The sequence below is a fragment of the Cyprinus carpio genome, chromosome A15 (assembly GCF_018340385.1).
Source record: "Cyprinus carpio isolate SPL01 chromosome A15, ASM1834038v1, whole genome shotgun sequence".
Classification (NCBI taxonomy): Eukaryota; Metazoa; Chordata; class Actinopteri; order Cypriniformes; family Cyprinidae; genus Cyprinus; species Cyprinus carpio.
Window position 1 is genome coordinate 27,411,252 of NC_056586.1, and position 23,341 is coordinate 27,434,592.

General features: G+C 34.8%; 2 protein-coding genes across 5 annotated transcripts; both read left to right on the top strand.

Annotated features, from left to right (window-relative positions):
- The first annotated feature begins 4,880 nt into the window (after window positions 1-4,880).
- On the top strand, window positions 4,881-15,699 carry LOC122147750 (sialoadhesin-like). Of its 4 annotated transcripts, none has more exons than XM_042771631.1 (8): window positions 4,881-5,024; window positions 5,133-5,213; window positions 5,334-5,717; window positions 5,979-6,269; window positions 6,599-6,676; window positions 14,203-14,329; window positions 14,460-14,511; window positions 15,003-15,699. In XM_042771631.1, the coding sequence occupies exons 2-8, from the start codon at window positions 5,153-5,155 to the stop codon at window positions 15,363-15,365; spliced, it is 1,356 nt and encodes a 451-aa protein (XP_042627565.1). In that variant the 5' UTR covers window positions 4,881-5,024; window positions 5,133-5,152; the 3' UTR covers window positions 15,366-15,699. The 4 variants fall into 4 exon arrangements, with proteins under 4 accessions (XP_042627565.1, XP_042627564.1, XP_042627563.1 ...); XM_042771630.1 differs by lacking the exons at window positions 5,334-5,717; window positions 5,979-6,269; window positions 6,599-6,676 and adding exons at window positions 12,462-12,848; window positions 13,110-13,400; window positions 13,737-13,814 and having other exon boundaries at window positions 4,887-5,024; XM_042771629.1 differs by lacking the exons at window positions 5,133-5,213; window positions 5,334-5,717; window positions 5,979-6,269; window positions 6,599-6,676 and adding exons at window positions 12,265-12,345; window positions 12,462-12,848; window positions 13,110-13,400; window positions 13,737-13,814 and having other exon boundaries at window positions 4,956-5,024.
- Window positions 15,700-15,848: 149 nt separating this feature from the next.
- On the top strand, window positions 15,849-18,805 carry LOC122147751 (interferon-inducible GTPase 5-like). The gene is made up of 2 exons (XM_042771632.1): window positions 15,849-16,478; window positions 17,554-18,805. Exon 2 carries the CDS (start codon window positions 17,575-17,577, stop codon window positions 18,712-18,714), a length of 1,140 nt encoding a protein of 379 aa, XP_042627566.1. The 5' UTR covers window positions 15,849-16,478; window positions 17,554-17,574; the 3' UTR covers window positions 18,715-18,805.
- The last annotated feature ends 4,536 nt before the right edge of the window (window positions 18,806-23,341 follow it).

A 23,341-nucleotide genomic window follows, 5' to 3' on the forward strand; every position in this document is an offset into this window, starting at 1 on the left:
GAGCAGTAGGCAGCCATTTATGCTGCGGCGCCCGGGGAGCAGTTGGGTGTTCGGTGCCTTGCTTAAGGGCACCTCAGCCGTGGTATTGAGACTCAAACCCACAACCTTAGGACTAGGAGTCAAACTCTTTAACCACTAGGCCACAACTTCCCCTAGTGCAAGAATAAATGTACAAAATGTGTAAATAAAGCTCAGTAAAAACTTTACTTTCATTTTTAACAACACTATGTTGTAAGTATTTTCTCACAACTATAAACACAGTCTCAAAACTACACACCAACTTGTGCAAACTTCAAACTTCCAGGTCAAAATCAAATAGTTTAGTCAAAAACATTTTCTCATTTGTCAGACTCAAACTTTGGCCTCAGATGACACACAAACCTGTCAGATACACAGACTGTTTTCCTGCCTAGAGAACTCTAGTGAGATCAATTCAAAACAGTTACAGAAACCTCCTTTTGGGAAAAAGGAATCCTTTTGCTAGTCAATGTCTGTTACAGTATGCGGCATAAATAGAAGGGTGCAGATACAGTAAAATTCAGCAATAAACTTTAAGTAAAGTTTACTTTCAATACCCTACTGTAAAGAGATCTTACAGTAGATGAAAAGCACAATGTAAAAAGCATTAGAAAAGAAAAGAAAACAGGGCCCAGTTTTTCAAACCCCTTCACACAATTAGCACAACACCTCAGATAATTGGCAAAATGGAACATTTTTGTCAAAACTATACAATGTCTTATAAAATCTTATTTTGTTGTCATAACAAACACATTCTGTTTGAATCAGTTAAACACTCCTGTGCTCAACCTAAAACACTTTTAGCATTTACACAGAGAAAGTGTAAAAATAAATTCACCAACACCACATTGCAGCAAAAATATTGTCAAAATATTTATTTATTTTCATGTACTCAGGTCAGTCAATACCGAACATTTCAACAAATCATTTATAGTAAAACATTTTCCAGTTTTCATACAGTATTACTGAACATACCATTGTACTTTAAGCTTACAGTAATACTGTAACATAAATTACTTATCCAGTTCAGAACCGAATAACAAAAAAAAAAAAAAATAAATAAAAAAAATAAACATCTCTCCGCCTTGCTGGATCTGGCCACAGGACCTTGTCAACATCACAGGCTATATTTTCATATGCAAGGCAACGTGGGAAGAATCTTTTGGAGTGACAAATCCACCGTTGTATGGATGCTGCTTCAATATGATCACATGCTTCGTCCATAACTTGAATGAGGGCCATCTGGACATAGGGCTGGAGATCATAAACCTTCCACCGCCATGCTGAGAAGAACTCCTCGATGGGGTTTAGGAAGGGGAAGTATGATGGAAGGTATTGAACTGTAAATTGTGGGTGTTGATGAAACCAGTTTTGGACCAAAGCAGACTGATGGAAAGCTACATTGTCCCAGATGAAAATGTATTGCATCTGGTCTCTTTGGTTTGCTGTTGTAATAATATTGTGTAATCTTTCTGAAAATGTAAGAATGAGGTCAGTGTTGTAAGGACCCAACTTGGCATGGCGGCATACCTGTCAACATTTGGATACCGAAATCCGGGATACTCCAGGGGACGGGGCGGTTTGGGGGGTGTGGTTGCGGGGGCGGGACTTGACAGATTGGGGTTGGGTTTGGGGCGGGTCAGAGGCAAGTTAAATACACATAAGTAAATACATAATACATAATTATTAATAAGAATTATTGTGATAATAATGAGACTTATTCACGTTTCTTTTTTCTTTATCTTTATTATAACAAATTTTATATTACATAAAAGGAAACAATGTGTGGCATGTGGAACATGTAACAAGAAATTGCATGTACTTGAAGTGTACATGTTAAATGTTAAATACATGAGGTAAAGTAGGCTACTTCATGTATTTAACATGAAGGCGTTTCCTAGTGTTTCTTACATCCAGAATTATAATTATAAGTAGCAGACTTAGATAAAGTTTGAAAGCAGACTTAGATAAAGCCCTTTGTGCCTCCACAGATCGATTGTGCCATTGGGATTTATTGTGCTGTGTTACGTCATTTTTCCCACCGGGTCCGATACTGAAATCAGTGCGACATACTTTGCAAAAAGCGTAGGAATTGTCGATGCTGCTTCGTGATAAGAAATTACATTCCTCCGACCAGCTGTTGTTATATTTGCAGCTATATTAAGTTTTTTCCGCCGTAGCACCACCTGAGCTTTCTAATGCCATTTTTAGTGACGCTTGATTCAAATTCCCTCGTCTACCTGCGCAGATATCAACTGCGCAACAGAGCTGTAGGTTGCCAGGATGAGGTCACAAATGGGTTCAAAATTGTATGATGTATCTATTGTTTGAGTAGGATGCGTTTCATACAAGATCTGGCAACTGGACAACCTTGGAATAAAGTATTGATGTGATTATTCATATAACGAGGTAGGGCCATACAAATTACGGGAGTTTCCCGGGAGAAATAACAAAACGGGAGTTGGGCGGGAGATAGGTGTGAAATACGGGAGACTCCTGGGAAAAACGGGAGTGTTGACAGGTATGCATGGCGGCGGAGGACCACATTCTGTGTTATGGCAGCACAAAGGGTAATGTTACCCCCACGTTGCCCTGGTACATTGACAATAGCCCTGTGGCCAATGATGTTTCTTCCCCTTCTTCTCACTGTTGTCAGGTTAAATCCAGCCTCATCAATGTATATAAACTCAATTTGCGAAACTCTCTGAAGTACAGCAAAATATCACATTGTGTAGAGGGAGGTCTGCTATACAGTAAAATTACATGTACAGTAAAAAGGTTATGTGTGCAGTACACAATACTACAGTCAGTGAACAAAACATACCCCCACATATTCACAATGCAGGACTTTCACCCTGTCTGAATTTCTTTCAAATGGCACATTATACAGTTGTTTCATCAGAACTTGATGTTTTTTAAGGATACAGGCTATTGTTGACAGAAAGACCTGTTGGACATTATTGAAAATAGGGTGATCATTGACAATATGGGCTTGAATTTCTTTAAGTCTGATTGCATAATTTGCCAAAACTAGATTTATGATCTCCCTCGTTGCTCCTGTGTGAATATGGGGCCCCTCCCTCCTTGGTGTTCTCGACATTCAATCCAGTGTTGGCCAAACAAAATACATGTAGCTTACTGTAAAACGGAACATGAATAGATATCAAAACTGTTGATATAGTACATGCAGTAGGCTATAAATTTTCTGTTGACAGAAGATAAGTTTCTCACCTGTGCTCTTGATGAAATGTCTGAACTATTGATGCCACCATGTACCTGCTTAGGTTAGGCTGTACTCTCAGTCCAGCCTCCCTCATTGTTAATCCCTGGTTTATTACATGGTCAACAATTGGACAACGAATTTTGTTACACAGATTTGGTTGTCGTCTTCTTTGTGCATGTCCTACCCCTCCTCTAGGTCTTCCTCTCCCTCTCCCTCTCCCCTCTCCTTTCCTCTTCCTCTACCTTGTTCTCTTCGGATTCCCCTTCTAATCCGCACTTTCCCACTTCCTCTGACACCGTCCATGTTTATTGAAGACAGGTGAACTTACCTGTTGCCTTCTTAAAGCGCTTAAACCTGATTGGTGTGTCTACAATTAAGCACCAGTGTGTCATGTTCGTGGGTGTGTTCATTTGAAAGCCTTTTCTTTGAAATTGCAAGAAAATGACATCATGATAAATATCTGTATCAAATGCATACAAGTGTGTTTAGTGTTTTGCAAATCACTGTGAGTAATGTTTTGCAAAATTTGTGAAGCTGACAATGTGCTTACAGTTGTGCAAATCTAGGCCGGTGTTTTGCTCCTTGAGTGTAAGGTTGTGCTAATTGTGGGAAAGTTTTAATTTTAGTGTGTAAGCAATTGAAAAAAACGTAGTCTTCTGACAAAAGACTTCTCTGCCTCCCCATAGAAAGTCATCTCTCAGTTTTGCAAAAACAGTTCATGTAAGGACTACTTGGCTACAAATCTGTTCAACAGTGATGAGTTTGAGGGTGTACGGGTGAACGTGTGCTACAGTATTTACTGTACATAGAATAATAAAAGTTCTCTCATCTGAAGTACTGCTGCTATATACAGAACTGTAATTATATTGTATGTGTATTGTGTAAGTAGCATTGCAACCCTGTAGATGAGCCTGTAGGCCAACATCTCTCATGGTCAGTCCATGCAGAAGAACATGGTCAACTATAGTGCTTTGTATTTCATCAGAAACAAATGACCTTTGACCTCATCCCCTTCGTTTTTATGTTCCCCTCCTATTCCTCTTTGTCTCCCACTACCAGGATTCATTTTCCAAAACACATAATCAGCTGTGCTCTTGTTCATATCACCCTGAGATTCTGATCTGTGTGTCATCAGTTTTGCTACTGAATGTTCACACATGGATAAATGTATGCTGTTTGAGTTCATTTTTTGGTGCTTGAGTTAATTATCTTGTGTGTTTGTGTTTTCTGAATGAGAACATGGTTAAACCTGTGAAAAATGATGGCCTTTTTGTGCAGAGTTTTGCAGAAAACACACACACACACACACACACACACACACACGCACACATGCACACACACACACACACACACACACACACACACACACACACACACACACACACACACACACACACACACACACATATATATATATATATATATATATATATATATATATATATATATATATATATATATATATATATATATATATATACCTCTTTTAAATCAAAAATCTTAAATTTTTTTCTCCCTGTGCTCTCTATATATCTGGCCAAGGATGCTTTCTTTTATCCTGCTATCCCGTTCTCCACATGCTATATTACGCTATGTTTATTGATTTTTAAAATACACAAAAACCCCAGCTGCATGCTGGTGCAAACTCATTTATGAGGCATTTTACAGAGGAAGTAACATGACAAGAGGAAGGATGCATTTTATACATTGTACTTTTATGCTTTTGCAGTTCGAAAAACTAAAGCTACTGAGAACATTGTGAAGGGGTTGACTTGAGAAAACGGTAAGAAGCTCTCTCTTTAGTGCCATATCCATATTTTCTATAGCAGTCAATGTATAGTTTGTTTTTACATTAAAGTAGTGTTTGTTTGTTTTTTGTTTTTCTGTGCAGATTTGTGGAACACATTTAAAATGCAGATCATCTCAACTTGTACAATCCTCTTTATTTTGATATTAAATATGTTGTGTACAGGTATACATCTTATATTGTGATGTTTCAAATTTTTTACATTTAACTTAAAATATTTATATTCAATATGTTAAAAAAGTAGATTATATTAAAAACGCTTAAAAGGTGCTTGTTTTATTAAAGGCCAAGAAAACAATCCCTGGAACATCACCTTCAATCCACCAGAAGTTACTGCAGTTGCAGGATTATGTGTTCTCATTTCATGTACCTTCACTTATCCAGATGAAGCAAAACCTAGTAATGTTCTGTGGAATGAGTGTAATAAAATAGGTAAATGTGGTGAAATATTCAACTTAAATGGGACAAAAGAAAAAGTGAATGGGATTAAAGTGGAAAAGGAAAACATTAAACCAGGACGGATTGAGATGCTTGAACCTGATCTGACCAAAAACAACTGCAGCATCATCATGAAGAACATAACACCAAGTGATAAAAAATATTACATGCTCAGACTGGAGGAGTCTGGTCGAAAAACATATAACCTCACAGTTAAGATCACAATCCAAGGTAACGCTTACTTATGTCTGGCAATGTTAAACAGGTCCTGCTTTTTTGTCTAGTCTGATGTTCTCTTTCAGTTCTCTGTTGCATTTTAGAGCTCACACTGCACACTTCTGATGTTTTAATGATTTCATAATGTAAATTTCTTGAAGTACAATATGCAATTCATTTGTATGATATGAATCTGTACTCAAAGAATGACTCAGTTATTTAGACTGTGGTAAATGTTAGCAATGTATAACTTTTGTTGTGTACCTGTATTTGCAGATGAGCCCAAAATGGAGGTTCCTCTTCTCAGAGAAGGACAGGAGGCCAATCTGACATGTTCAGCTCCTTTTCCTTGCCCTGAATCTCCTCCTGAAATAACATGGTGGATCAAGACAAGAAAGGAAAACATCACTTATCTAAAGGATAACATCATTCTGACCAACTCCAAAAGACTTTACCTCTCAACGTTGACCTTAACTCCAACCTCTGACCTGCACAATGCCACTGTAACATGTGAAGTGAGCTACGGAAGCAAAAACATCAATACAAGTAGGACCCTCAAAGTCATGTGTGAGTACAACTACTACTACTAGACCATTACATAAAGCAAAATTTCAGAAATACAGCAACATGTTCAGTTTAGAAGACTTCCATCTTCTACTCTTCTTGGATGTTCTGTAGAGTATATCTGGGATATTCAAAAAGTAGAATTAAAAGGATTTATTTCTTGCATACCAGTCAATATGGTGTCAAATGCAATGAACATCTTAACAATAAAATGAAAATGTGTAAATGTGTCAGCAGCTGTTGAAATATTGAATTGCTACACACGTCTTTGCAGCCCTAAAGCCAAAACATTTGTCTTTACTAATTATAATATCAAATTCATTACATGCTAGGTGATACAAATGAACTGAAAATGAACAGTCCTGAAAGTGAAAACATGCCACTGAATGACACCACCACAAAAACTACAGGTAATACAGAGAATTCACATACTGCAGACACTGAGTGTTTATTTCAGGGCGATTATGATTTCGAAAAATAACACATTTCTCATATTACAACATCTCAGCATCTTCAACAACAACATTTTCAACAACCAATCAGATATTAGGAGCAGGTTTAGGGACATGGTTATGTTTAGGACCAGGGCTGGGCATTGAGGACTGAACAAAATTCTTATCAAACTATCAGTTTTCTCTGATTTAAACGCAATTTATGGTTAGATATTGGCTTAATTGTTGTTGAACAATATTCTTAAGAAACTATTATTTCCTTCTGATTTTACATTCAATATATAGCAGCTTTTCAAATGCATGTGGACATCAGAATAATAACAGCATGTCTGACGGGAATATCCATTTCAGCAGTCATCTTTTCTGTGGTTTTGTGCTGTCAAGAGTCTTGGAAAAGGTATCACCTACAATTCATAACTGAAATGCTTAAATGTATAACACATTCAACAAAATGTATACTTGTCTCACACTGCTCAAATGTGCTTTGTTTCAATGGGCTTTTGGTCTGTGAGAAAGCATTAATACTACTGTCCACAAACACAGATAATCATTATTGTAATCTCTGACATTCAATCATTTACTCTGTTTGCTTTGATTTGGTCTTATTGCCTGAATATCTTTTCCAGCAAAGACAAGACACATCAAGTGGTGGCCACAGACAGATACACTGAAGTTGTACTGGAGGTTTTTCCAGGAAAAAATATGTGGACATATAGTATGAAAGAGTGAAATTAATAATTTGATTTTAAGGAACTCCTTATATGCTATTTTTTAATTCTTGGATATTGATTATTCTGAAATTGTAAAATAGTGTATATTTTTTTAATTCACTGTCTCTTCACAGATCCAGAAACTTTATTCTATCTGAGCTTATTTTTGCCTTTCCCAAATGTTTTCTTCTTGTTCAGATGTTCTTTTATAAAATAAACAGTGTGAATTAATTCAAAGTGTTTAAATTTAATCCTTTCTGTGTTTTAGAGGCTGTTAATAGGACTAAAGTGAATTTTAGACCACTCAGATGTACTGCACAGTCCACGCACATGAGAAGCTGTGCAGAACATGGAAATGCATGGGTTTTCATTTGAAAAATACAAGTAATATATTAGGTATATCAGGTAAAAGATTAAGAATGAATATGTGCAAATTTTAAATGAATTAAATAAATGTGGTTCCTTGACATTCCTGGAAGTCTTTTAGTAAAATAAAGATTTTCAAATGCATTACTTTACAATAAACTGTAGTTAATTCTCTATTTTTTTTCTTTGTTCTTTATTCACTTTAATTCCTTTAAATTGCTTAAAGAAAATGAACATTAGATTTCATTTGATGCCTGTGACCAGTATCATGAGGTGAGTGGGTGGAGCTTCACTGCAGTCCACAGCACATTTAGGACGGATGCATTTCATTTACAAAGGTCTTGTCACCCGTCCCAATACCTCCACTAGTGGTCTTGGCCACTTGAGAGTGTGTGCATGTGACAGGATGTAAGTGCACAAGACTGTCCAAGGTCTGAAAAATGGCAAAGCTCCGTGCCCTTAACACACACTTAATCCACACGTGCCCTGAAATCACAAGATGTCGAGGAAAACTTTGCAGTGCACATAAATTTAAATAGATATTACACATAATTAATGTAAAGTGTTGAACATTTCATTGGTGCAGAGATGAGTATATTCATTTTATAAAATGTTTACAACTGCTTTTTATTGTTTATTTAAAAGCTACAAAGTTAAACTATCATAGGGACTCCTGAACAGAAATTAAGAAATTTATTTTAAAGTGCAAAGAATTAAAAGTACAAAACATGTAAATAAAGCTCAGTAAAAACTTTACTTTCATTTTAACAACACTATGTTGTAAGTATGTCCCATTAGTTAATCAAAGACAGGCCTAAATGCAATGTGGTGATCTGATCACAAAACACTTTATAAATGATTTACACCTGTTTTTAGGGCTGACCAATTGTGACCGGATCATGAAATGCAAATTACAGTTTTTCTCGATTGCTAACACACAATTCATGAAACAATTCACCATTTTCTCACAACTATAAACACAGTCTCAAAACTACACACCAACTTGTGCAAACTTCAAACTTCCAGGTCAAAATCAAATATTTTACTTTTGTCAGACTCAAACTTTGGCCTCAGATGACACACAAGCCTGTCAGATACACAGACTGTTTCCTGCCTAGAGAACATTAGTGAGATCATTTCAAAACACTGTTACAAAAACCTCCTTTTGGGAAATAGGAATCCTTTTGCTAGTCAATGACTGTTACAGTTTATGGCGTAAATAGAGGGGTGCAGATACAGTAAAATTTAGCAATAAACTTTAAGAAAAGTTTACTGTCATTACACTACTGTAAAGAGATCTTACAGTAGATGAAAAGCACTACTTAAAAAGCACTAGAAGAGAAAGGTTCAGACCAAACAACTGAATATATGGTAAACACACGTTGGAACATACTGTCAGTTACTGTAAATAAATAAATAAATAAATTCATTCAGCATCCTCTGCCAAATTGCATTACAGTATTGGTAGTATCCTTACAGTATTTGTTATAGCAGTTTCTTAGTCTTCTAACAAAAGACTTCTCTGCCTCCCCAAAGACAGTCATCTCTCAGTTCTGCAAAAATACAGTACATGTAAGGACTAGTTGGCTACAAATAATAAAAAAACCCACTAGATTAAAATACCACAACGCTTTACAGTATACTTAATGTACATATAATAAAAAAAGTTCTCTCATCTGAAGTACTGCTGCTATATACAGAACTGTAATTATATTTTATGTGTATTGTGTAAGTAGCATTGAAACCCTGTAGATGAGCCTGTAGGCCAACATCGCTCATGGTCAGTCCATGCAGAAGAACATGGTCAACTATAGTGCTTTGTATTTCATCAGGAACAAATGACCTTTGACCTCATCCCCTTTGTTTTTGTTTTCCCCTCCTATTCCTATTTGTCTCTGTCACGCCTGGTTGCTTGCACCACTGTGAGTCTTTAGGGGGCGTTCCTATGTTTTGTGTTTCTGCCTGTTCTGGTTATGGACTCCATTTCCCATCATGCTGTATTTTCATTAGTGTCTACCTGGTTCAGCTGTGTTCTGTTTCCTGTTTGGTCCTGTGTTTGTGTATATTATGTGTCTGAGCAGTAAGCAGGCGGCGTACGCTCTTCTTTATCACACAGACACAGAAGAGCGTACGCTGCCTGCGTTCTGCTCAGATTTGTCAAAATGGCGCTACGCTGATTTGGAGAGACACAGAGGAGAGGTATTGTTGAATAAAGTCATCATTTTTGTTTTCTTTGCATACAAAAAATATTCTCGTCACTTCATAACGTTACGGTGGAATCACTGATGGCAGATGCACTATTCTGACGATGATTTAAGTATAGTAAGTATATTGTTTGCATGTTTATTTGCATTAAAGGCAAAATAACTAAAATAATAGGAGCACAATTATAGATCTGGAACTTCTTTAAGTCTGTCTAAATATCATTTAGTAATTGCAATGTCTTCTGGTCCATATCCTTTCCTTAGGAAGGTGTGCTAGACACTGATTAATGTAACATATAAATACTATACATATTTATTTATTTTGCTATTGTATTGTGGAGTGTCACTTTCATAAACTTTTCTATTCTCCTCTGATTATATCAAGGTAAATATTACAATAACACAGCAAAACAACAGTGATCAGCAATAATGATGAGCCTAATACTCACAATAAAAATAATAAAGTCATATAGATCATAACACAGTCTCGGAGGTAAGAAGTGGATTATTCTTCACCTGAAATGTTTGCGAGGCAAATGTTGGATCACAATAATTAGGAAACACAGTTTCCACAAATCTCTTCACTTGATTGCGATGTTCTCTTTTATTCTGGACGCCGGCAAGGGCAGTGACTGTAACATCGAACCCACAACCTTAGGGTTAGGAGTCAAACTCTCTAACCATTAGGCCTCGACTTCCCCAATTATATTAACATAATTTTAGTACTGACCCATCATCAAACTGATTAAAATAATGTTTGAATAAAATAAAATAGACATAAACGAAAAATCATAAGATTTGGCAACATGTCATGTTGGACTAATTTAAACACTTTTTTTTTTCATTTCTAAAAAAAAAAAAAATTTGTGAAAGAATTAAATTTTAGGGGCTCAAGGCAGGAATCGACACAAAGAAGTGGAGCAGAAAAAAATATCAATATAGAGATAAAAATCACAAGTTTAGGACTGAATATTTTCCTGTGTTTATGTAGTATTTTTTAAAATAGCCTTTTTAGAACATCTTAACTGGCAACACTGACACCGTGGAACATTTTTGCTTGAGTTAACTGCTTATTTAAATTTTACTTTATTTTCTTTAAAATAAATGTAAGCTTCTGTGATGTTGTTTTATTTTCAGTTACATTACTGCTTGCTTTTAATTCACCAAAAAATGTCCAAATGTATTTTGAAAAAGACCATGTCTACGACTATAATCTAGCATTAATAAAAATAAATAATTAGGTTAAAATGTCATCTTCCACTGTATGCACAAAATTTAAATGAAACATGGATATGCTAATTAGACTAACTAGCTAGCTAGCTGGCTAACATCTACAAATAAGCTACAAAATGTTGCCTTTGTTGTCTATTATACTGGTTTAAGCATTTCATATTGCTCATATTTCTCTTTGTTGTAATAAATACTTGTCACTGTAGGCATAGTTGTGGGAGTAGGCCTGGCTCATGTCTGGTCTCTTTAATAGGCTATTTTAACAGATTCACTCATAAAATACCTACAAGCCACCTCAACATCTCCATTTATGTATTATCACTATTTATTTACTACTTATCAGTATATATGTTATGTTATTTTATGTTATGTTATGAAAATCTGAATTACTGTTTTTTTATTTTTTTTAGTGGGGTGGGGTTGAATTAAAAATCTCGCCTAGCACCAATAGAGCCTGGGCCGGCCCTGCATATCACCCTGAGATTCTGATCTGTGTGTCATCAGTTTTGCTACTGATTGTTCACACATGGATAAATGTGTGCTGTTTGAGTTTTTTGGTGCTTGAGTTAATTATATTGTGTGCTTGTGTTTTCTGAATGAGAACATGGTTAAACCTGTGAAAAATGATGGCCTTTTTTGTGTTTTTTGCAGAAGAGTTCTGTGCTCTCTATATATCTGGCCAAGGATGCTTTGTTTTATCCTGCTATCCCGTTCCCCACATGCTATATTACACTATGTATATTTTAAAATACACAAACCCCCCAGCCGCATGCTGGTGCAAACTCATTTATGAGGCATTTTAAAGAGGAAGTAACATGACAAGAGGAAGGATGCATTTTATACATTGTACTTGTGTGCTTTTGCAGTTCGCAGAAATAAAGCTACTAAGAACATTGTGAAGCGGTTGACTTGAGAAAACGGTAAGAAGCTCTCTCTTTAGTGCCATATCCATATGTTCTATAGCAGTCAATGTATAGTTTGTTTAGAAATGCTAAATGCAATAATATTTTTGTATTTTTTTTTTTTTTCTGTGCAGATTTGTGAAACACATTTAAAATGCAGATCATCTCAACTTGTACAATCCTCTTTATTTTGATATTAAATACATTGTGTACAGGTATACATCTTATTGTGATGTTTCAATTTTTTTATATTTAACTTAAAATATTTATTCAATATGTTAAAAAGTAGATTATATTAAAAATGCTTAAAAAAGTGCTTGTTTTATTAAAGGCCAAGTAAACAATGACTGGAACATCACCTTCAATCCACCAGAAGTTACTGCAGTTGCAGGATTATGTGTTCTCATTTCATGTACCTTCACTTATCCAGATGAAGCAAAACTTAGTAATGTTCTGTGGAATGAGTGTAATAAAAAAGGAAACTGTAAGAATGAAATATTCAACTTAAGATATGTGACAGAAGAAAAGGTGAATGGGACTAAAGAAAAGAAAAACATTAAACCAGGACGGATTGAGATGCTTGAACCTGATCTGACCAAAAACAACTGCAGCATCATCATGAAAACCATAACAGCAAGTGATAAAAAAGAATATATGCTCAGACTGGAGGAGTCTGGTCGAAACACATATAACCTCACAGTAAAGATCATAATCCAAGGTAACGCTTACTTATGTTTGGCAATGTTAAACAGGTCCTGCGTTTTTGTGTAGTCTGATGTTCTCTTTCAGTTATCTGTTGAATTTCAGAGCTCACACTGCATACTTCTGCTGTTATAATGATTTCATAATGTCAATTTCTTGAAGTACAATATGCAATTTATTTGTATGATATGAATCTGTACTCAAAGAATGACTCAGTTATTTAGACTGTGGTAAATGTTGGCAATGTATAACTTTTGTTGTGTACCTCTATTTGCAGATGAGCCTAAAATGGAGGTTCCTCTTCTCAGAGAAGGACAGGAGGCCAATCTGACATGTTCAGCTCCTTTTCCTTGCCCTGAATCTCCTCCTAAAATAACATGGTGGATCAAGACAAGAGAGGAAAACATCATGGATCTAAAGGATAACATCATTCTGACCAACTCCAAAAGCCTTTACCTCTCAACGTTGACCTTAACTCCAACCTCTGACCTGCACAATGCCACTGTAACATGTGAAGTGAGCTACGGAAGCAAAAACATCAGTACAAGTAGGACCCTCGAAGTCATGTGTGAGTACAACTATTACTACTAGACCATTACATAGAACAAAATTTCAGAAATACAGCAAAATGTTCAGTTTAGAAGACTTCCATCTTCTACTCTTCTTGGATGTTCTGTAGAGTATCTCTGGGATATTCAAAAAGTAGAATTAAAAGGATTTATTTCTTGCATACCAGTCAATATGGTGTCAAAAACAATGAACTTCTTAACAATAAAATGAAAATGTGTAAATGTGTCGGCAGCTGTTGAAATATTGAATTGCTACACACGTCTTTGCAGGGGGCAGCCCTAAAGCCTAAACATATGTGTTTACTGATTCTAATATCAAATTCATTGCATGCTAGGTGATACAAATAAACTGAAAATGAACAGTCCTGGAAGTGAAAACATGCCACTGAATGACACCACAACAAAAACTACAGGTAATACAGAGAATTCACATACTGCAGACACTGAGTGTTTATTTCAGGGCGATTATGATTTCGCCAATTAGGACATTTTCCTTGTCTGACATCTTTGCAGGTTCTTGAACAACATTGCTTTCAACCAATCAGATATTAGCAGCAGGTTTAGGGACATGGTTATGTTTAGGACCAGGGCTGGGCATTGAGGACTGAACAAAATTCTTATCAAACTATCAGTTTTCTCTGATTTAAACACAATTTATGGTTAGATATTGGCTTAAATGTTGTTCCAAGACAAAAGATTTGAGAAACATGTCCTACTTGGACAAATCTGATGCTCCCATCTCTGAACAACAGGTATTTTCTATATACTTTTATAGATATTGCTAACAATTCTGTGTCTCAGAAACTCAAGGTATAAAAGATTTCTTTAAGAATCTGACCGTCTCAACGATACTCACATTTGTGGTGGGAATGGTGTGTTCAGCGCTCATCTTCTCAATGGTTTTGTGTTGTTGGGTGTCTTGCCACAGGCGAGTATCATTTACTTCCTCCTTCTCCTAAATAGTGCCTAAAACTTCATCAAACCAAGTTTGTCCTTATAATTTATAGAGTTTAAATGTTTGCTTCATGTCTCATCAGCTGAAAATCTTTTCTTAACAGAGGCAAACACAAAGTGCCAACTGCAAATCTGGACACTGAAGTCAATTTGGAGGTAAAACAGAATCAATAAGCATTACTGAACATGAATACAGGAACCAATATGTGTATATAGTATAATGTTCACATTTTGTAAAGTTTAACTGTCGTTTTTAATTTCAACACACTCTCATACGGAAACATCTTACGCTGTTGTGTCAAAATGTCACTCTGGAGGATTGCATTACTTTATCCATCTTTTATGAAACACAAATTGCGTCATTGTTTACTCAACCTACCATTCGGAACACGTTTGATTTTTTTTTTGTTTCTCAAAAGCCACTGCCATAAAAATAGTTGATATAACTTTATATTTTATGACATGTCACACAAGATTTAACATCAATGATGGGGCTCACAATTATGTATATGCTAGCAATTTAAAGTAAAACATATGTGTATGACGCAAAACAGAATATTCAAAAATTACACTTGACAGAATTCTCTAATGACTTCTCCGCCATAAATGCATGTCAAAAGAATAAAGATATATTTTGTATGTATCAGATGGTGCAGACAGACGTAGCTCAGACTGGAACCAATGAGCAAACACCTCTTCATGGACAGCTTAATGGAGGGAACCCAAACACGGCTGAACCGACAGACAGGGCAGAGGTAGACGAAGCAGTCGGGATGGAAGCAGGAGAGGTCGACTACGCCAGCATCGACTACTCCCTTCTAAAGGACCGACCGCCTGAGGAGCAAGAGACGGAACCTACAGACACAGACTACGCTGAGATCAAGAGGGACAGGAGAGGAGATGGGAAGGAAAGGGAAGTCCTTCAGGATGGAGATGACCAGCTTGAAACACCCAACCAGATGGATGGAGAGGAGGAACTTTATTCCAACTCACAGGAGCTGAAAAGTTAAGGAACTACAGTCTTAACTACACCCAACAATATTACAATTTTTAAGATAATGTTTATATATTAAGTTCAGTTGCTTAAGAAGTATAGAATGTATTATTTTTGAGCTTTTATGTGTCTAACTTAATAGTTGCATAAAATTTCATTAGATTATTCTCCAACATCTGTTTATTTGTTTTAAATGTGTGAAAATATTAATTTCCCATTTTCTTTCAAGTTGTTGTTTTTTTTGGTCTGTTTTTTGTATAAGGTTTCTAATATGCATTTAAGGAAGTTCGAGCTTCCTGCAACCGCTGCAAATATTTTTTATGTAAACTAAATAAAGTTTCAGATAGTTACCTTCCGCTTCATTGCCTTTATTGGTACAAAAGTGTCAAATTCATAATGAATTCAGCATTTAAATTGTTTACTGTTGTACAGAGTTATTATTTGTCAACATACAGTATAGGGCTTTGACGATTTAGCAATCAAGGATAGTTTCCATTCTTCTTTCGAAAAACACGACCTAAAGTGACATCTGTTTTTTGCAACTGAGCAAAGCACAGATGTGATACAATCATTTCACAGAGTCACACATAGACCTTAACACGTAATCCACAAACCTGAATGACGGAGAAAATGATTAGCAACGTCGCACAACAAATAACTAACTGTGAAGACACAAGCAACACAGACCGCATAAACAGCAAAAGTATATAACAGTAAAGGCATAATTTAATCATAATGCAATGCATGCCAGGAACTCACAAACTTTTAACAGATCAACAGCACTGTTCAATATGACATTGTTTGTTCAGACTTACTCCATTTGGGGCATGTTGGTCTAACGCTGAAAAGTAATTCACATTCTTTAGATTTGTGTAAAAGGTGTGTATGTTTTGATATTAGATGATTCTCAAGATCTGTAAATCAGCATACCTGCTCATTGCTCCTCTGGGGTGACGTGTGTGAGCAGGATTAGGCCTTAGATAACAGGATTAGAATGTTCCACACACTACAGGGAATCCTTAAATAGCCTGTGAGAGTGTCAGTGTCTTGGTTGTCTTGCTGTGGTTTGATATTTTCAACCATTTTTCTGTGGTCCACCACACTGGCTGTCATCCTGATCTGAAAGAAGGTATGTGTTAGAATGGATACACCGAAAACCACTTCAAAGCTGTTATTTATATACTGTACTCATTATTGCAATACTCCTACTTATATTAACTAATTAAGGTTCATTTTTACTTTTTATGGAAAGAAATGTGTTAGTTTGTAACTTATTCTCACTTTAGTTTGCTCTTATTTCTAGTAGCATTATGCTTGACATGCTGCTTTTGAAATTCAAAATATATTTCTTGCTCTAAACCTGCATTTGCCTGCAACATGTAATGTTTAAATGCAACTATTATGACCCTGGATAAACATTGCTCTACTTGTAGAGTTACTAGATTTTGTATTTGTCAGTAAATAAATTACATTTATGTCAAATAAATTGTCTGTCTTTGATGTTAAATGTGAAAATACTTTAAATAAAATAGTAAAATATATATTTTTTTAATTATTTGTAAAACAAAATCAAATAAAAAATGAATTTGTTACTGTATTCATTATTTCAAAAAAAAAAAAAAAAAAAACCCTACAATACTATTAAAGAGTTAGGGGTCTGTAAGATTTTAAATGTTTTTGAAAAAAAGTTGTTTATGTCTCTAATATTTATTAGATCAAATTTACAGTATAAACTGTAAAATATTATTACAATTTCAAATTTACTCTTTTCTATTTGAATATATTTTAAAATGTAATTTATTGCTGTGACGTAAAGCTGAGTTTTCAGCAGCCATGAGTCCAGTCTTACTGGACATAATCACATAATCCTTCAGAAATCATTATAATATGCTGATTTGCTGCTCAAGAAACATTTCTTGCTATTATCAATGTTGAAAACGTTTTTGCACCTTAATATTTCTTTGTAAACAGTGATACATTTTTTGTCTTCATGATTTTTGGTGAATTGGGAATTCAAAAGAACAGCATTTATTTGAAATGTAAACTTTTGTAATGCCATAAATGTCTTTACTGTCACTTTTGATAAATTTAATGCATCTTTGCTAAATAAAAGTATAAAATCTTACAGACTCCAAATGTCTGAACCACACATAACCCCAACTCGGCTTTCAAACACTGTAAATGATGTGTCTTTGCATTTGTAGATAAGTTATCACCTACAAGACATGGCTGATGTGTTGAGGAGCCTTAACCTGCTAGAAACACTAAAGGAGTCCATTGAAAAGAACAACATTTCGGATATAAGAGATGCAATGGAGGACATGCTGATCAGCAGAATCAACATTGCGATCATTGGGGACAGAAATGCAGAAAAAGCCACTTTTATAAACTCACTTCGAGGACTGAGCCAAGAAGATGAAACCGCAGCCCGTACCCCATCATCCGCTGCCCCAGAAGATCTAGCCGTATTCCCGAATCCAAAGCATCCTGACTTTCGCCTTTGGGATCTGCCATCCATCTCTAGCAATGCTTCTTTTGAGGCTGAGGATTATGTCGAACGTTTCAAAGTTATGAGATACAACTCCATCATTATCACATTTACAGAGAAACCTAGTGTTAACAGTGTGGTGGTGTGGAGGGAAGTGAGGTCACTGCAGAAAGAGACAGTTTACTTCATCTTACTATCATCTATGAAGGATACTGAGAAAACATTGGAGGTGAAGAAGACAGCAAGCTTAGAAGTGCTCAAGGCAGAAGGTGTTCCTCTGCCCAAGGTGTTTCTGGTACAACCTTCAGCTTTGGAGAAGCTGGACTTTCTGAAGTTTTTAGAAGTCATGCGAGGTGACCTTCCAGAGATCAGATCGCATGCTCTTCTTCTAGCACTTCCTACATTCTCCAATTCCTTGGTCACTCAGAAGAAAGATGCCTTTAAGGCACTGGTGTGGGCCGCTGCCTCATTATCCGGTGGCATTTCTGCCATTCCCGTACCTTTGGTGGCCTCCATGGTGGACGCTACGGTGGCCATACGGATTCTGAACAAGGCTCAGATCTCATTTTGCCTGGATGACGAATCTCTGCAGCGGCTGGCGAGGCAGCGGGGTCTCGACCCAGCCAGGCTGAAGGCCCTGCGGACTTGTGCTCTCTCTGTGGAGGTCAGCAAGAGTGAAGTTAAAAGACGACTCGCGGAAGCCGAGAAAGACACCAGCACTGCAACCACCAGATTTGTGGAACTAGCCATGCCGAGACACGCCAGATCCGTTAGCCGATCTTTCACCGTTATGCTGCAGGCACTCAACACTGCTATTGATGATATGGGTTCTGATGCTGAAAAGGTGGTTGCTATGGTAACAGGAGAGGGACAGTAGATTGAGCAGTATCAATACACATACTTACATCATGCCCTGTACATTCAACTTGGTCTGATACCTAAATGGGCTATAGCTATAGCATTTAAACTATAAGCAAAATATATTAATTTAAAAAAGAATAACACTCTTCATTTTCATCATTTAGTTGATTAATATGCCTTATAATATTAGATTTCAGTGCAGTTCATTTTTAATAGTTTACTATCATAAATGCCCATCAGAGATGCAAATTCATGACCCCCAGTTTTTTTAAATATCAGTTTCAAATGTGGATTTTCAGTCAATTTTATAATAAAAATATAATTAAAAAATAACCAAATAACTTTTATATTTACATGATTTATTTCAAGTGCAAAATCAAATTATCACTAATATTATTATTATTATTATTATTATTATCATCATAAACTTAAATAAAGCAATAAAAATGTTACTGTAGTAATAATACTATTATACTGTGCAATAAAAATCCCCCATCAGATCTACAAATGACATATTTTGGTTTCAAAAAGTCTATTTTTGTCTATAGGTCACAAGTTTGCATCTCTGTATATGTGTAAAAAGTCTGTATAGAGTTGATTTACCATGAGAATGTTGTTTAGACTTAAGGGCAATGGTACACTTCTGCTATTTTAAAAATATATATATAAATTGTGATTTGTTCTGTTTCCTTTTCTTGTTCTGTTTCAATGTCTTACATGGTCATAACCACATGTAACTGGACTTTATTTAGCCTTTAATTTCCTTCTTACACTGCACAGCTTTTTACAAAGCAGGCATAAGTTCAATTCCATGTGCAACATCAAACCGCTTACATCTGAATTACAGTAAGCATACAGGAAAAAGAAAGACAGGCCACAATACATTGGATTATTTCTTTTGGTTTTAGCCACAAACCACTAACACATCCAAAAGGCCAGATTTAACAATGCTTTAATTCTAGCAAGAAACAGTCATTTTCAGAGCCTTATCATCACAATACTGATTTTAATCTACACTGAATACTGAATATGAAATGCCCCACAAAGTCAAAAGTGCATAGGCTACCATGAGTAAAGTATGTCAGCAAAAGTTGTGCAACCTCTGTGTAACTTAACATCATAAGAATAAATTAGCTATAATCTGTTTAAATTGCAGTCAGAATGCAGGTGCAAAGAATGTCAAATAAAAAGGCGAGGGGACTCCTATTTAAACCATTTTGTTTTTCTTCTATTTTTGTGGCCTTTTCTAGCAATATAAATCTTTGCTATCACTTCTTAACAATTCAACAAATCCTTGCTGAATAAAAGTTTTAATTTCTTAAAAAAAGAATAAAAATTTACTGACTCCAAACTTTTGAACTGTAGTGTATGTTGTTAGAAAAGATTTCTATTTTAAATAAATGCTCTTCTTTTTTACTTTTCATTCATCGAAGAATCCCTGAAAAAAAAAAAAAAAAAATCAAAGGTTCCAAAAAAATATTAAGTAGCACAAAAGTTTCCAGCACTGATAATCAGCATATCAGAATTATTTCTGAAGGTACATGTGACACTGAAGACTGGAGTAATGATGCTGGAAATTCAGCTTTGTGTCACAGGAATAAATTAGATTTTAATGTATATTGAAATAGAAAAACGTTATTTTACATCATAATAATAGTAGTTCAAAATATTATTCCCCCAATATTATAAAATATATATTATTATATATAATGTTTATATTTTTATATTTAATATATTTTTAGATTTCATAATATATATATATATATATATATATATATATATATATATATATATATAGATTTCATTATATATATATATATATATATATATATATATATATATATATATATATATATATATATATAGATATATATATATATATATATATATATATAGATTTCATTATATATATAGATTTCATAAAATATATATATATTCAAAGTGCATGAGCGTGAATGATGCAATATCAGCATTTGAGCACTGAGGTGCTAATTCACTATATAAGAATTGAGAACTGTGCTTCTTGACCGTTCTTATTTACTGCGGTCAAGCCAGCCGCGCTTTGAAAATACACGGTCAAGAACTACCGCACTTTTTTTTGGCCATGCGCGTGTAATCATGCACTTACGGAACGGGTGCTGAAAGCAGTCAAAATGCATGTAAAGAAGCTGCAATTACACTGTGTCCCATTTTCCAACACTCATAACAAGTGTACTTTATAGGTTAGCTCATTCTTTCAAATCATATGTATTCAGATTGAGCCTGACTATCACTGTATTCATTTTCAAGGCATTTTACTGTATAGTTTTGGAGAAAACTAAAAGCAAAATCACAAAACATCAAACTCCTTTGTTGCACTTTGTTTATTTCAGTATATTTAAACACTCATAAAAAATGTTCCTTTATAGGTTAGTTCATTCTTTCGATGGATATGTATTCAGAGTGAGCCTGACTAACACTGTATTAATTTGCAAGGCATTTTACTGTATAGTTTTGGAGAAAACTAAAAGCAAAATCACCCAAAACAACAAAATGCATCCTAGCAATTGCACTGTGTCCCATTTTCCAACACTCAAATAAGTGTTTCTTTATAGGTTAGCCCATTCTGTCAATGGATATGTATTCAGGGTGACCCTGACTATCACTGTATTCATTTTCAAGGCATTTTACTGTATAGTTTTGGAGAAAACTGAAAGCAAATTCACCCAATACAACAAAATTCATCCTAGCACTTGCACTGTCCTATATTCCAACATTCATAAAAAGTGTTCCTTTATAGGTTAGCTCATTCTTTCAATTCTTATGTATTCAGAGTGACACAGATTATCACTTTAAAAAATGTCAAACATTTTTACTGTATGATTTTGGAGAAAATTAAAGGCAAATTCACAATTCACAAGTGTCTAAGTGAATAAACACTTTTACAACATGTCCCATTTTCAAACCTTCATAAAAAAAAAAAAACAAGCATCTGAGTGCATAAGCATTTTTACACTATGTCCTATTTTCAAACACTCATAAAAATCTTTCCTTTGTAGGTTTGCTCGTTCTTTCAATTGATTCCTGTTCACAGTCACCCTGACTATTATTACTGTATTAATTCAAATAATAATAAGTAATTAAGAGCATAAAAAGAAGTCAGGAAAGTTCTATTTGATGACATTTAAAATAAGACCTGGCTAAACTAATTTAGCTCTTGCATCCTGTCAAATGCCCTAATTTGAAACATATAAACACATAGTAAGTATTATATAACAAACATTATTTGCTATTATTAATATTAGTCTATTATTGTTTCAGTGTGAACTGTAGAAAACAGTCATGTTCATGTTTTGATAGAAAAAAATGTTGAGGTTTCCTTTCCTTTATTTTTATTTGTTGTTGTTTTTATTGTACAGTCATTGTAAGTCGCTTTGGATAAAAGCATCTGCAAAATGACTAAATGTAAATGTTAAATAATAATAATAATAATAATAATAATAATAATAATAATAATAATAATAATAATAATAATAATAATAATAAAGTAATAGTCAGGGTGACTGTAAACGGGAATCAATCAAAAGAACGAGCAAACCTGTAAATGAAAGATTTTTATGAGGGTTCAAAAATGCTACATGATGTAAAAGTGCTTATTCACTTAGATGCTGGGTGAATTTGCCTTTAATTTTCTTCAAAATTATACAGTAAAAATATGTGAAAATTAATACAGTAATTGTCAGGGTAACTGTGAACAGTAATCAACTGACAGAACGAGCAAACCTATAAAGAAAGACTTTTATGAGTGTTTGAAAATGGGACATGGTGTAAAAAACGGTGAATTTGCCAGTAATTTTCAACAAAAAACCATACAGTAAAATGACTTGAAAAAAGAATGAGCAAACCTATAAATGAAAGATTTTTTTGAGTGTTTTGAAAATGGGACGTGATGTAAAAGTGCTTATGCACTCAGATGCTTGGGGTGAATTTGCATTTAATTTTCTCCAAAACTGACTAGTAAATGAAGACAGTGATAGTCTGGGTCACTCTGAATGCATATCCATTGAAAGGATGAGCTAACCTATTAAAGAACCCTTTTTATGAGTGTTGAAACATGGGACACAGTGCTATTGCTAGGATGCATTTTGTTATTTGGGGTGAATTTGCTTTTAGTTTTCTCAAAAACTATGCAGTAAAATGACTTGAAAATGAATACAGTGATAGTCAGGGTCACCCTGAATACATATGATTTGAAAGAATGAGCTAACCTGTAAAGTACACTTTTTATGAATGTTGGAAAATGGGAAAAAGTGCAAGTGCAACAATGGAGTTTGATGTTTTGGGTGATTTTGCTTTTAGTTTTTTCCAAAACTATACAGTAAAATTCCTTGAAAATGAAAACATTGACAGTCAGGGTCACTCTGAATACATATGAATTGAAAGAATGAGCTAACCTAAGGAACATTTTTTATGAGTGTTGGAAAATGGGACACAGTGCAATTGCCAGGATGCATTTTGTTTTGGGTGAATTTGCTTTTAGTTTTCTCCAAAACTATACAGTAAAATGCCTTGAAAATGAATACAGTGATAGTCAGTTTCAATCTGAATACATATCCATTGAAAGACAGAATGAACTAACCTATAAAGGTACACTTTTTATAAGT

Bases quoted from the DNA above. Each gene is read 5' to 3' on its own strand.
- LOC122147750 (XM_042771630.1), top strand. From the start codon at position 5,153: ATGCAGATCATCTCAACTTGTACAATCCTCTTTATTTTGATATTAAAT. The intron at 5,214-12,461 runs GTATACATCTTA...GTTTTATTAAAG, and splicing joins ATTAAATATGTTGTGTACAG to GCCAAGTAAACAATGACTGG. The intron at 13,401-13,736 runs GTGAGTACAACT...ATTGCATGCTAG, and splicing joins TAGGACCCTCGAAGTCATGT to GTGATACAAATAAACTGAAA.
- LOC122147751 (XM_042771632.1), top strand. From the start codon at position 17,575: ATGGCTGATGTGTTGAGGAGCCTTAACCTGCTAGAAACACTAAAGGAG.